This window comes from Penaeus chinensis, chromosome 39 (genome assembly GCF_019202785.1).
Source record: "Penaeus chinensis breed Huanghai No. 1 chromosome 39, ASM1920278v2, whole genome shotgun sequence".
In the NCBI taxonomy this organism is placed as follows: Eukaryota; Metazoa; Arthropoda; class Malacostraca; order Decapoda; family Penaeidae; genus Penaeus; species Penaeus chinensis.
The window spans coordinates 5,054,134-5,067,000 of record NC_061857.1 but is presented as its reverse complement, the minus strand read 5'-3'; the positions used below and the strand labels follow the sequence as shown (position 1 = coordinate 5,067,000).

The 12,867-nt window shown below is 31.1% G+C and overlaps 1 protein-coding gene across 1 annotated transcript in view; it reads right to left on the bottom strand.

Annotated features, from left to right (window-relative positions):
- Positions 1–7,187, bottom strand: part of LOC125046780 (interleukin-1 receptor-associated kinase 4-like) — a 7,252-nt gene extending 65 nt beyond the window's left edge. Inside the window, 10 exon segments of the mRNA XM_047644717.1 lie at positions 1–137; positions 1,049–1,080; positions 1,083–1,110; positions 1,287–1,442; positions 1,559–1,714; positions 2,077–2,191; positions 2,511–3,051; positions 3,827–3,996; positions 4,522–4,751; positions 6,633–7,187. The exon segment at positions 1–137 is cut by the window's left edge and continues 65 nt beyond it. Coding sequence (XP_047500673.1) covers positions 1–137; positions 1,049–1,080; positions 1,083–1,110; positions 1,287–1,442; positions 1,559–1,714; positions 2,077–2,191; positions 2,511–3,051; positions 3,827–3,996; positions 4,522–4,751; positions 6,633–6,653 — 1,586 coding nt within the window. The 5' untranslated portion in view covers positions 6,654–7,187.
- Positions 7,188–12,867: the final 5,680 nt, after the last annotated feature.

The following is a 12,867-nucleotide window of genomic DNA, read 5'->3' as shown; positions in this document are numbered from 1 at the left end:
GTAGGCCGTCTCCTCTTGTCATCGGTACAAAGCTCAGCCAGATCAAAGAGCTGAGATGCTGTGTCTGGGTCCCAGCTGCCCGCACGTACATCTAGCAATTCGCTCTTTTCCCCTTCACTTTCCAGGACATGAGATAGCTGTGAAAGGGATATTTACAAAATGGTGTGAGAACATTTATATTCTATTATGGTAGGGGAAGGTGGAAGAATGACACAAATGGTGAACTTAGCACACATCTCTGACATGGTCAAAAATATGTCTTTCTTCTCATTATTTCCAAACACAATGTTATAATGTGTTCTTTCATCATCTCACAGTTTTTCAACCTTAAGTACAATTTACTTGCTATACAAGTACTTTCTTTTTTGGTTTGAAAGGTAAGCTTGTAATGCAAAATTCAATATAAAGAAATCTTTAAAAGATCCAAACATAAAAAAATTATACACTAGTAAAAAAAAGTGTAGTGTAGACTGTAATAATATTATGCCTATGACGACAGATGTCACAATATCATACAATGACTACAATGACCAAGTGCGGATGGCACAGCATAATGACAAACCCCACACTATTGGCTCATCCACTTGTATTTCTCTAATAGTTGTGACGCAATTTGTTTGGTGTCAATATTAGATACAGGCACTTAAAGTGAAGGGAAACCTTCAAATTTTAAAAATGTTTGTTTATGAAATGGAGCTACAAGCTATTAGACACCTAATATTCTGTTTGAAGTACTTAAGGAGTCAGGTGCAAACACAGAAAACTGCAAATGCAAAAAACCCTGCATTATTGGCCACTACCCAAGTTTTAATACTGCAGATACTGGGTTAAACAATAAGCAGTGCAGTGCACCTCATATTTGGTCAGTGTTGATATTAACTCCTTTTTTCACTGGTTAAAAGGAAGTATTTGTTTCAGTTCAACTAGGTACATAAATATATTGATCTTATCACGCAAATTTCTTTCATGAAACCCCAAAAATAAAAGGGAGCCTCTCAAGGGACCTAATCCCCCTGGCCCCTTGACAAAAGAAATGGTTTGTACATACCAAGTCACAGCCTTCACGTTCCTCATCATAAGAGGTAGTCCAGTGAGGAGTTCTAATATGACCTGAAAAGTTGAAAACATATTCAAACATTTGATTTAGAAAAACCTGACAAGTACTTTTATAGTCATGATTCTTGCCAAAAGGTGATCATAGAAGAAAATATATAGCTCAGTCATGTTAAAAGTACCTATTTTCTGTCTCCCTACATAACTTATACAGAAAAGTAATAAAATCATACAATTCCAAAGCTGAAGGTGTCCATTTTCACAGAGATATCTCCCCTAAAGGCTTCAGGGGCCATGTAAGCAGAGGTGCCAAAGACTGTAGTGGTTTTGATGAGTGTGCGCGTGTGAGTGCCACTGCCTCCTAAACGAACTAAACCGAAGTCACCAACCTGCAAATAAACAATTTGAAAGTACACTATAAAGATGCTAACTTATGATTACCAAGAGAAATATAACATAATACCTCATTAAAAAGTGAAAAAGGCAAGGTACCTCTTCTGCTTACCTTTGGTACAAGTTTATCATCAAGAAGAATGTTTGCACTTTTTATGTCCCTGTGAACTAGTGGTCGCTCCTGGAATGTATGGAGATGCACTATGCCACGAGCCGCTCCTTCTCCAATACGGACTCTCGTGTTCCAGTCTAAAGGTTCAGTCCCACCCTGGGAGTGAGAAGTAAGAGAATTTTGAAATAATCTGAAAACTTCCATCTTCAGCTTGCTCTAAATAAGTTTCCTATAGCCTTTACTGGAACCAACCACACTTTACCCTTCTTTTAAATGTAATCTTATATAATGCTCTACCTACCTAAATTATTAAACACTTAAAAGAAAATACACTTATCTATTTTCTAGATTTAAAAAATAAGTGAACCATTAGTACTTTCATTGATATCAAAATAATAAAATGTAGACTGACACTTTCAAAATGAAGATGACCTCTAAATATATAAATTGTTCTTTTTGCTTATCATATTCAATATAGAGAAAAAAAAGGAAATTTTAATCTAGTTAGGTGAACTTACCAAGCAGGCAAGTCTGTCTTGAAGACTTCCATTAGACATGTAAGTGTACACAAGACACCAGTCTGGGCCATCACATGAGTAACCCTCTAAAGGCAATAAGTTCTCATGTATACATCTGTTGAGAGAATTATAATATTAGAAATAGTCCATTATGAAGAGGCATGAACAATGTAAACTAACAAAGAAGAAAGTTATTAGAAAAAAAGCTTCTGGTTTAATTAATATATCAACCAATGATACAGTTTATTATTCATTTTGTCAGATGTGAATCTTCTCCCATCTATCTATTATTTGTTATCTGCCTTGATATAATTACCAGTCATTTTTAAAAATTAATCTGGTGTAAATCTTCTCCAATCCATCTACAATGAGTCTTTGCTTTGATAGAATTACCCTATATGTGTTTTCTATACTATCAACTGTATGTTACCTGCCTTGATAAAATTTCAATCTCTGTTTTGAACTGCTGCTCAACTCTGGCTTCTCCTGAATTCAGCTTCTTGACTGCAATCTTTTTTTCCTTTCCCCCAACATACATTTTTGCCAAGTAGACCACCCCAAATGCTCCTTCTCCTAACTTATTTCCACCATAATCTAAAGGCAAGCCAGAGAAGTTCTGGGTGATCTGCTTCAGCATGGAGTATCGGAAATGAGGAACGCCTGAACTGTCTAAACCCTCCAAGACTTCTGCATTGAATCGTGGCTGCTGATTTTCTTCTCTTCCCGGTGATGCAGCTAGAACATTCCAGGAAACGTCCATCACTCTGGTTGGCTCCTCATTCACTTGCGCTCGAGAATCGTCTGCAGATCTCTCGCTTAGCCTGTCTGTCGTGAGTGTGTCTGGGGTATCTTTGACCACTCCAACAGAGAAGGTCCCATGAACAATGTCTTGGTGGACTCTTTGGTCATTCTGTATTGCTCTCTCTAGCTCATCAAACAGCTCCTCTTCACTCTGGTCCCTGTTCTGGGGCTCTCCTGAAAATACAGGCTATGAAATATTTGGATAGTTGAAAACGATTACAATATTTTTAGTTACATACTTCAGAATGGTGTATACTCTCGTTACTTCACCGAATCACATATAAAGGAGGCTAAGTTCATAAAATAGTAGTGAAGAATACAGTTAATGGATTCACAGATATACATTAATGATAAGACAGAACTGCCTAAATCCCCAAGAAAAAATTTAATCAATCATTAACCTAATTCTTAAAAGAATTGAATACAATAATTAATCTTGGCATGATACGTTTACCATATCCATTGTATCTTAGTATCTTAATTGCATTTACACACAGATGGTTCTACAAGTAATTAACTACTAAGGGAATCAATCGTTAGTCATACCTATCTCACCTGTTTACCCTTTTGCATGATTTTTGGAAAGATTCTCTTTTGACTTTTTTGTTATTAATATCTTAATAAGATCACACTAATTGTAATAAACAAATAAGAACAATAGTATACAAAATATCAGCATCAGAAAACAACATAATTTTCCCGCAATATCAAGGAATGGAAAAGTCAGGTAAGGTCACTAGTGGCTACCTAACTACTTGGAAGCTGTGCCCTTGAGAAGCCATCTGAATTCTAAATTCATCTAAATTCAATAAGAACTACAGTAGATAGTACATGGGTTAATCTCTTGTACCCTAATTCTTTGTGCATGAACTACTTGGAAACAAATGGGTTCATTATTTGGAAGAAATAAAGATGAAAACATACAAATACTAACAAATCAATTCCATACCATTTAAAACCTTGACAGTTAAGTAGTCAACAGCTCTGTACAGTTTTGCCCGTTCCAGGAGATTTACAAGGTCTTGCAATGTAGGTCTCTTCCTTCCACTGGTTCCCCATTCTTCAACAAGGACCTCAAAGCCTTCGCGACGATCTCGAGCACATTCTTCAGCTACTAGTCTTTTCAGAAAATAGTTTGATTAACATAACTTGAGATGGCATTTCCACTAATTCATAAACAAATCATTTGCAAAAGAAAGAATGCTAACCTTGTGCTTCATTTACTGAACTGCTATTTATTTCATAAAATTATATAACAGACATATAATTACTCAAAATTACAAACTTATAATACAGTTCATGTAATGAGAATAGAAATCTCATATGCCTGAATTTTTGGATTTACATTTACTCCACTTACGAATCAATCCTTTTTCAAACAACCCATTAAAATCTTGACAGGTTTCATGGAAATTACCTAATCAGGAGGGTATAAACAAATTTATATGTTACTAAAGGAAGTGCATTGTCTGAGCTGAGATATATATATACTTAAATGCTTGATGATCTGGTTCTCAAGCTTGATTAAATGTTATTATAAAAAAAAAACAAAAAAAAAAAACAGACTTTCCTCCAATTGAAGATTTAATAAATCAAAACTAAAACTAATCCATTATATTACACGACCACAGTACAAAGACTTACTGAATATCATCAGACGTGTATTTTCTAGGATAATGAAGACCCTCTGGAATTGGTTCTCCGGGCACCCATGGCATGCTCGGCACTCGACCCATGATCTCCCGCCAACCATGAGTGACTTCCAAGATGTGCGCTAACTGTGACTTTGCCCACGGTGGCAGAAAGCGGAGTTCCGAGGCCATAGTGAAGGCAGCTCTATTTCCATTACCATCTGTTACAGCCTGCATGATCACCTGAAAATATAGGTAGACATTAGCATATCAATTACATTTTAATGGTAGTTACTTTTTGCATAAGGTAAATGGTGCAAAGTATAAAGCTAAAAGAGTAATGAAACTTACTAGATTGAATAAAATACCATACACAGAAATAATAATTATGAAAACAGGAGGCAGGCAAAAAAAAATTGTAAAATTTACTGGAAAACATAATTACCCATATAACAATAAATAAAAGGTGACTAATCTTTATCATATGATGTGAATGAGTGGAAATAGATAAATGACAAATTATAGATACAGGTGAACAGAAATCTATTTTAGTGAGAAAATATTTAATATGTGACCTACATTCTTATGTAATAAAGATGATGATGATGATGATATTAATAACAAAAGTAATAGTGATGATAATAATGATAACAAAGATAATAAGAAATAATAAAAATAGCAATATAAAAATGTTAATAAAGGTCTCATGCAATAAACAGAAAGTTAAATGATTTAAAGACGATACATTAAATACAAACTAGAAAAGAACAGATTAATACTAGTCCTACAAAATGCTATATGTAACTTTAATTACCAGAAGCTGTTGTAAACATAAGCTATAGTTCTTAGAATTACAGAAAAAAAGAGAGAAAAAGGTTAAAATACCATTTCAATAATTCTAAACATTTGAGACATGCTAAAATACCTTTTTCTATTAACACATTTTTGTCATTAGTACCCCTCTATGCCTTATTTCAATAATGTGATTCAGTGCATTCAGTGCATTTCAAGGGATTCTTGGACCTCTTATGGGCTTTCAAAATACACTGCCATTTATCAACTTCTTCTTAGAATCAAGTAGCTTGACTGATAGTAAATTATGTCGGTAAACCATAAAACAACTGAAAGAATAAACACATTACATATATCACTCAATAAAAATAGTGTGTGCAGGACGGTTCCATAGAATTTTAGGTTTAGAATCCTCTACTGAGTAGTTAAATCCTAATGAAGTATATTTCCAGACTGGGTCACAACACAACTTTAATTAACTATTTATGAATTGTCTAGTTGTCTTTAATTCTTATCATAAAGCATGGTAATGTCTACATACCATCAAAATGCCTTTCTCATAAATTAATGGTAAAAAAAACCAAGGCTAAAAATATATGAACAGGTTAGGGGTCATAATTATATATAAAAGGTAAAAATTCTTAACTCACACAAAAAAAGAAAGAAAGAATGAAAGAAAGAAAGAAAAGAAAAGAAAGAAAGAAAAGAAAGAAAGAAGTGTGCTAATTCTGCCTACTGCAAAATAAAATCCTTATACTGTATCAAATAAATCAAACAATAACTATAAACCACCAGCATCTTACAAAGTGTGGTTCATAAAAAGTCTTTCAGGTATATGGTGAAAAAAATCTATGAAGCAATGGAGCTTTAGACATATTATACAGAAATTTATTGCTCGTCAGGATATATCATTAAAACTTGTATTATAGAATGTATATATAAAAAGATTAACACACAAAACTTTCGTACTAAACAGACTGGGGGGGAAATGGAAAAGAAGAGAATAATAATGCAGGAAAAGGTGAAAAATGATGCTGATAAATGTTCAGGACAGACCACAGATTTTAAATAACACAAGAGAATTAAAAAAAAAAAATCTGCAGAGAGTAAATATATGGTCAGATATAATCAAAGCCAATGAATTTATGCTTCTGAAGCTAAATAAAGTAACGCTATGGTTCCTACGTTTTGTGCATTAGCAAAGGCAGTCAAACCTCCGTCTCGGATATTCTAGCAATATGGAAATGATCAATCTCCTTGCCAACTATTCCTCAATTAAAGAGAAATTCTAAGCTCTACTTTGCTGACTATGTGTCAAGGAGGTTTACTGGCCTTTTCCGAAGAGCAAAACATGCAGGCAATGGTGCGGCTTCATGTGGATATATTTTGAACGATTATTATAGCTTTCGTTAATTACTTAGTGAATGAGTATGGGGTTCACATATATATTACATATTCTGCTATATTACGGTAGTTTAACATAAAATTTTTGGTCTTATCCTTCATAAGTAGTTATATGACCCATATATTGTAAGGTTTGAGTCAAGATTTTATCATGAATTTTAACAGTTATTTGTAGATGTTTCATGCAAATTTCAAATTGCGTCACAAATTTTCCTGAAGTCTGGGGATTCTCATATTACGGATGTGAAAAATGACACAAAATACGATTTGCTGTATATAACATATTCACAGATGGGGGATTTCTGTAATTACTGGCTGACATAAGTGTTGGCTGATATTAAATCTTATATTATAATTACATAGATTAGTTACTCTACATAGTGGGACAATTGTGAATGGCCAATCCTGTATTTCTGATTCTAACCAAAATAATAATTCAGGCACATATAAACAGTGAAAATCAAGAAAACCAAATTCCTTTCACTCAATACTACCTATCAAAACCTCCACAGCAACGTATCCAATGTATTAAATGTCAAATAATGATGAACCTTCTAATATCTGATTATCAACTTTCACACAAATGGGCGTTAACATCCAATGCCAAAGCTCACACAGACTTCGAAATCCACTTCAAGTCTCAAATAATAACTTCACGAACGCGTATGCCCTTGTAATCAACTCGAAATTAAATATTAACTCACCCGCAGGAATTCGTCTGATGTTTTTTTTTCAATTTTTAGGGAATCCCAAGACGTGTATGCCGTGACGTAATAGTGACGTCATTGATAAGAAAGTTGGAATTACAAAAAACGGAGGTAATTCGAGGCGTAACTTAAAGATTTGTGAACGAAACTTAATAGCGTCTGCTACAGTGAATTTGTTTATTATTGTTTTTTTCGGAAAGTTGCTTCTCTGGTCGATATATGATGCAATAAGTGATGATGTAATGTCTGAAGTGAGCGATATGACTAGATCAATCGGAAGTTAATTTAATTTACCGTGACATAACTATGATTTCTTCCTATTTATAACTAAATCTCTGGTTCACTGCCTTTCTAGGAGCATTCATCTTGGAACTCGCAAGCGGTTGGATTAATAATCAAAGTATGGTTACTATACAGTGATTTTTAAAACTCACAACTCAACAGGTATTCCGCTTAAAGGGAGTTTCTGGGACTGCGAAAGATTGGTTCTCAGTCGACGGAACTTGGTCCCGCTTTTTTCCCATTCTATAATGATACTGTGATGCACAAAAGGACAGCAGAGCATACACGCACGCACCATTCATATACATATATATATATATATATATATATATGTATATGAACATAATAACAATCTATCTATTTGTTTATCTATATACACATGAGTGTATATAGAGAAACACACACACACATACGCACACACGCACATATTTATATCAATATCTATTTTTCTATCTATCTATATAGGTTTAAATAGATAAATAATATATATACATATATGTATGTATATATATTATCTATCTATTTATCTATCTATCTGTTTATCTATATAGGTTTAAATAGGTAGATATTATATATATACATATATGTATATATATGTATATATATATTATCTATCTATTTATGTATCTATCTATATCCATCTATCTATATAGGTTTAAACAGATAGATAAATAGCTACTATATATATGTATATATATATGTATATATGTATGTATATATACATGTATGTGTATATATATTATCTATATATATTTATCTATCTATCTATCTATCTATATGTATTATATATTGTATAGATTATATCATATATATTCATATATATATATATACGTATGATTAATATTGTATATATCATTTATAGCTGATATATAATATATATATATATATATATATATATATATATATATAAGTGTGTGTGTGTGTTTGTGTGTGTTTGTGTGTGTGTTTGTGTGTTTGTATGTATGTGTGTGTGTGTGTGTGTGTGTGTGTGTGTGTGTGTGTGTGTGTGTGTGTGTGTGTGTGTGTCTGTGTGTTGTGTCTGTTTGTTTGTTTGTTTGTGCTTGTTTGTTTGTTTGTGTATGTGTTTTTATTTTAATTTTTTTTGAGTGTGTGTGTGTATGTGCGTGCGTGCGTGCGTGTGTTATGATTATTGGTATTATTAGCACTTTTGTTTTATTGTTTTGGTTGTTGTTTTCTTCACTATCATTACTGTTATCACTATTACCATTATCATCAATGTTAGTGATTCTAATATTATAATTACCATTATCATCAAAATAATTTCAATATTATCATTATCACTATCAATATTATCCTTATTCTTATTAATATTGTCATTATCAGTATCATCATCACCAATACTATTATTATCATCAAGAATATTATTATCATTGTAAATATTATCATTATCAGTATTATAATTATCATTATCAATATTATCATCATTATCATTATCAATATTATCATCATTATCATTATCAATATTGTTATAATCATTATCATTATCAATATTGTTATCATCTTTATCATTATCAATATTGTTATCATCATTATCATTATCAATATTATCAGTATCATCATGAATATTATGATCATCATTATCAATATTGTTATAATCATCACTATCACTATCAATATTATCATTAACACTAGTATTATTATTATCATTATCAATATTGTTATTATCATTATCTTATCAATATTATCGTTATCATTGTCATCATCATTAATATTATCCTTACCATGATCAATATTATTACAATCGTTATCATTATCAATATTATTATTAATATTATTATCAATATCATCGTTATCATTCTCAATATTATTATCATTATCAATATTATCATCATTATTAATATTATCATCATCAATATTGTTATTATCATTGTCTTTATCAATATTGTTATTATCATTGTCTTTATCAATATTGTTATTACCATTGTCTTTATAAATATTGTTATTATCATTGTCTGTATCAATATTGTTATTATCATTGTCTTTATCAATATTGTTATTATCATTGTCTTTATCAATATTGTTATTATCATTGTCTTTATCAATATTATCAATATTGTCATTATCCAAATCATTAATATTATCATTATCATTATCAATGTTATTGTTATTATTTTCATTATCATTGTATTATAAACAATATTATTATCATTATAATTGTTATCATCATTATGGTTTTTTTATCATCATTCTATCATCTTATAGGTATCATCATTATAATCACCATTATCATTAGTACTATAAAGTCATTATTATTATTATCATTAGTATTATTATTTTTGTTATTATTATTATTATCATCTTTATTATTACTATTATTGTTACTATTATTATCATTATTATTACTATTTCTATTATCTTATCATTATAATTTCTATTATTATTATTATTATTTTATTATTATCATCATTATTATTACCGTTAATATTATCATATTATTATTATCATCATTTTCATCATCATCATTATTACTATTACTATTTTTATTATTATTATTATCATTATTATCATTATCATTATTAGTACCGTATTATAATAATAATAATATTATTATTATTATTATTAATATTATTGTCATTATTATTACTATCATTATTATCCATATCATTACCGTTATTATTATCATTATTATCACTACCGTATACTTATTGTTATTATATTTTCATTTTATAATCAATATCGTTATCATTACTATTGTTATAATCATTATTATCATTCTTCTTATTATTATTATTGTTATTACTATCATTCTTCTTCTTATTATTATTTTTATTATTATTAATTATTATCATCAGTATCATTGTTATTACCATTATTATTATTATCCTTAAGTTTATCATTATCATTTTCCTTTATTATCACTATTATCATCATTATCATTATTATTATTGTTGTTGTTAATGTTATTGTTATTGTTAGTATTGTTTTATTACAACAACAATAACAACTCTACTAATAACAGTATTAATCATATCACCATTGATAATAATGTTGATTATGATGATAATAAAAACAACAATAAGAATGATATCATTAATAATAATAATAATAGCAATAATAATAACAGTAACAGTAGTAATAATAATGATACTACTAATAAAATGAAAAGATAATAACAAAAATAATAGTAATGATAATGATATTGATAGCACCAACAAAAGCAATAACGATAATAGATAGTAGAAGCAAAGATAGAAACGATGGTAATATTCATAATGATAATGAAAATGACGATAATTATTGTCTCTATCATCGTTATTAGTATTCTTATCATTTTCATAACCTTTGTCTGTATTATCATTATAAGCATGGATATATATTTTTTATCAATTTAAACATCATTATACCTCATCAATATCATCAGTATCATTATGAATGTTATTGTTATTACATTACTACCATAATCGCTATTAAAAATTACCTCACGCGGTGAATCTTAAATCGTCATTATTACAGGCTTTTTTAATTAATAGTTTAATATATACGCTATCGTCATTATCTTTAATGCCATCCTTATCAATGGTATTGCTATTGTTATCGTCCATTTTACCGACATCATTTTTTAGCGTGTTATCGAACATATATTTTTTTTATCGTGGTCTTCTGTTATTGCAAAATCACTGAAGTCACAGCAGATTTAATAAGTGTTGGTTTGCATTTTTAAAAAGATATTTGGTGCAGATACAGGCTGTATGTAGTTAATGTAATGCTGACTGGCTTGATTCGAGGGTAAGGTCATTACTTTTAGTTCTATGTACTCTTTGTACCCGTTGTACCATAGAGTTAGATCTGTACTTTATACTGCTGCTCCTGATTTACTTTGTAGGTCAGACTGTACTTGGAGAGAATGGTTGCCCAATGTTCTACATTTTGTTATCCTTTATATTGTGAAATTTAGTATCAGTATAGGAGGACAGTTGTAAGTGTAGCAGCCCAGTTGGAAAAGAAAAGGCGAATGAAAATGTTTTAAATCAGTAAACATATTCTAGTAAAAAGGGCGAGGCCAAAGCGGCAAAAGTTTATGTGAAAAAAAAAAAAAAAATACTTTGACACAGACACAGACACAGACACAGACACACACACACACACACACACATACACACACACACACACACACACACATACACACACACACACAACACACACACGAAAATCTCTTACTGCTCTCTGACATACAAGCCACCTATTCCTAAAGTATTCATTTACAAGATTAGCTGGCTGCTGTTACAGAGTAAACAACTCGATGTAGATTAAAATCAGCGCGAGAGGAGGAGGAGGAGGAGAGAGGGCGAGGCAAGAGAGTGAAGTTCTGTCAAATAACGATGAACCACATGAACGCTGATAATCTTTCTTTGGCGATGACTGTCAAAATCCTTCAGAGGGACAGACAAGAGAACATCGGGTAAATCTTGGTGTAATATACGTAAACAAATATTGTGTACGAGGGATAACAAGATCTGCATATCAAAAAGACCCTGAAAAATAAACTGATATTATTCACGAATCTAAAAAAAAAGGTTCATGACTCAATAACCGAACTTCAACCCGACGTAACAGGGGCTGCAGATCAACAGTGCCATCGACCGTTACATAAGGGACAGTGTGATACCAGGAGGCACCAGGTGTTTCGTGCGTGCGTGTGTGTGAATGCATCTGTGTCGAAGTCAATGCTATTTATAACTTGTGACTCGCTACTTTTGATAATTCGGGGTGCAACTTGTAGAAGGATTGTGTTGCCAATGTATATGTGAATAATGTAGAAAAAAAAGATTGTGCATACATGGAAATTAATCCGAACTGCTGTCAGGGTGCTTGCTCAAAATCCACGTGGAAATAAATGTCTTACTGTCTAACCCTGACAGTTACCAGGTCGTCAATAATTTTGGGATATTTTTAAATTTCTTAAGTCCTTTTTCACCTAATGGGTGTGGGTATGGTTTAGTGGGTTTCATAATTTATATATTTTTTCTTTTCATATTATTTTACAATACATTTTTATTCTGATTTTTAAAAATTTCCTTACAACACTGGCCAACCGCACAGGCGTGGGCAAGCTTGATAAGAAGTTTTATTATGTTACCAGGTCAACATGGAGTTACATAACAAATCCGGGGTGCTATAATATTTTCTGGCATTTAACAGAGATGGTGTCGTCA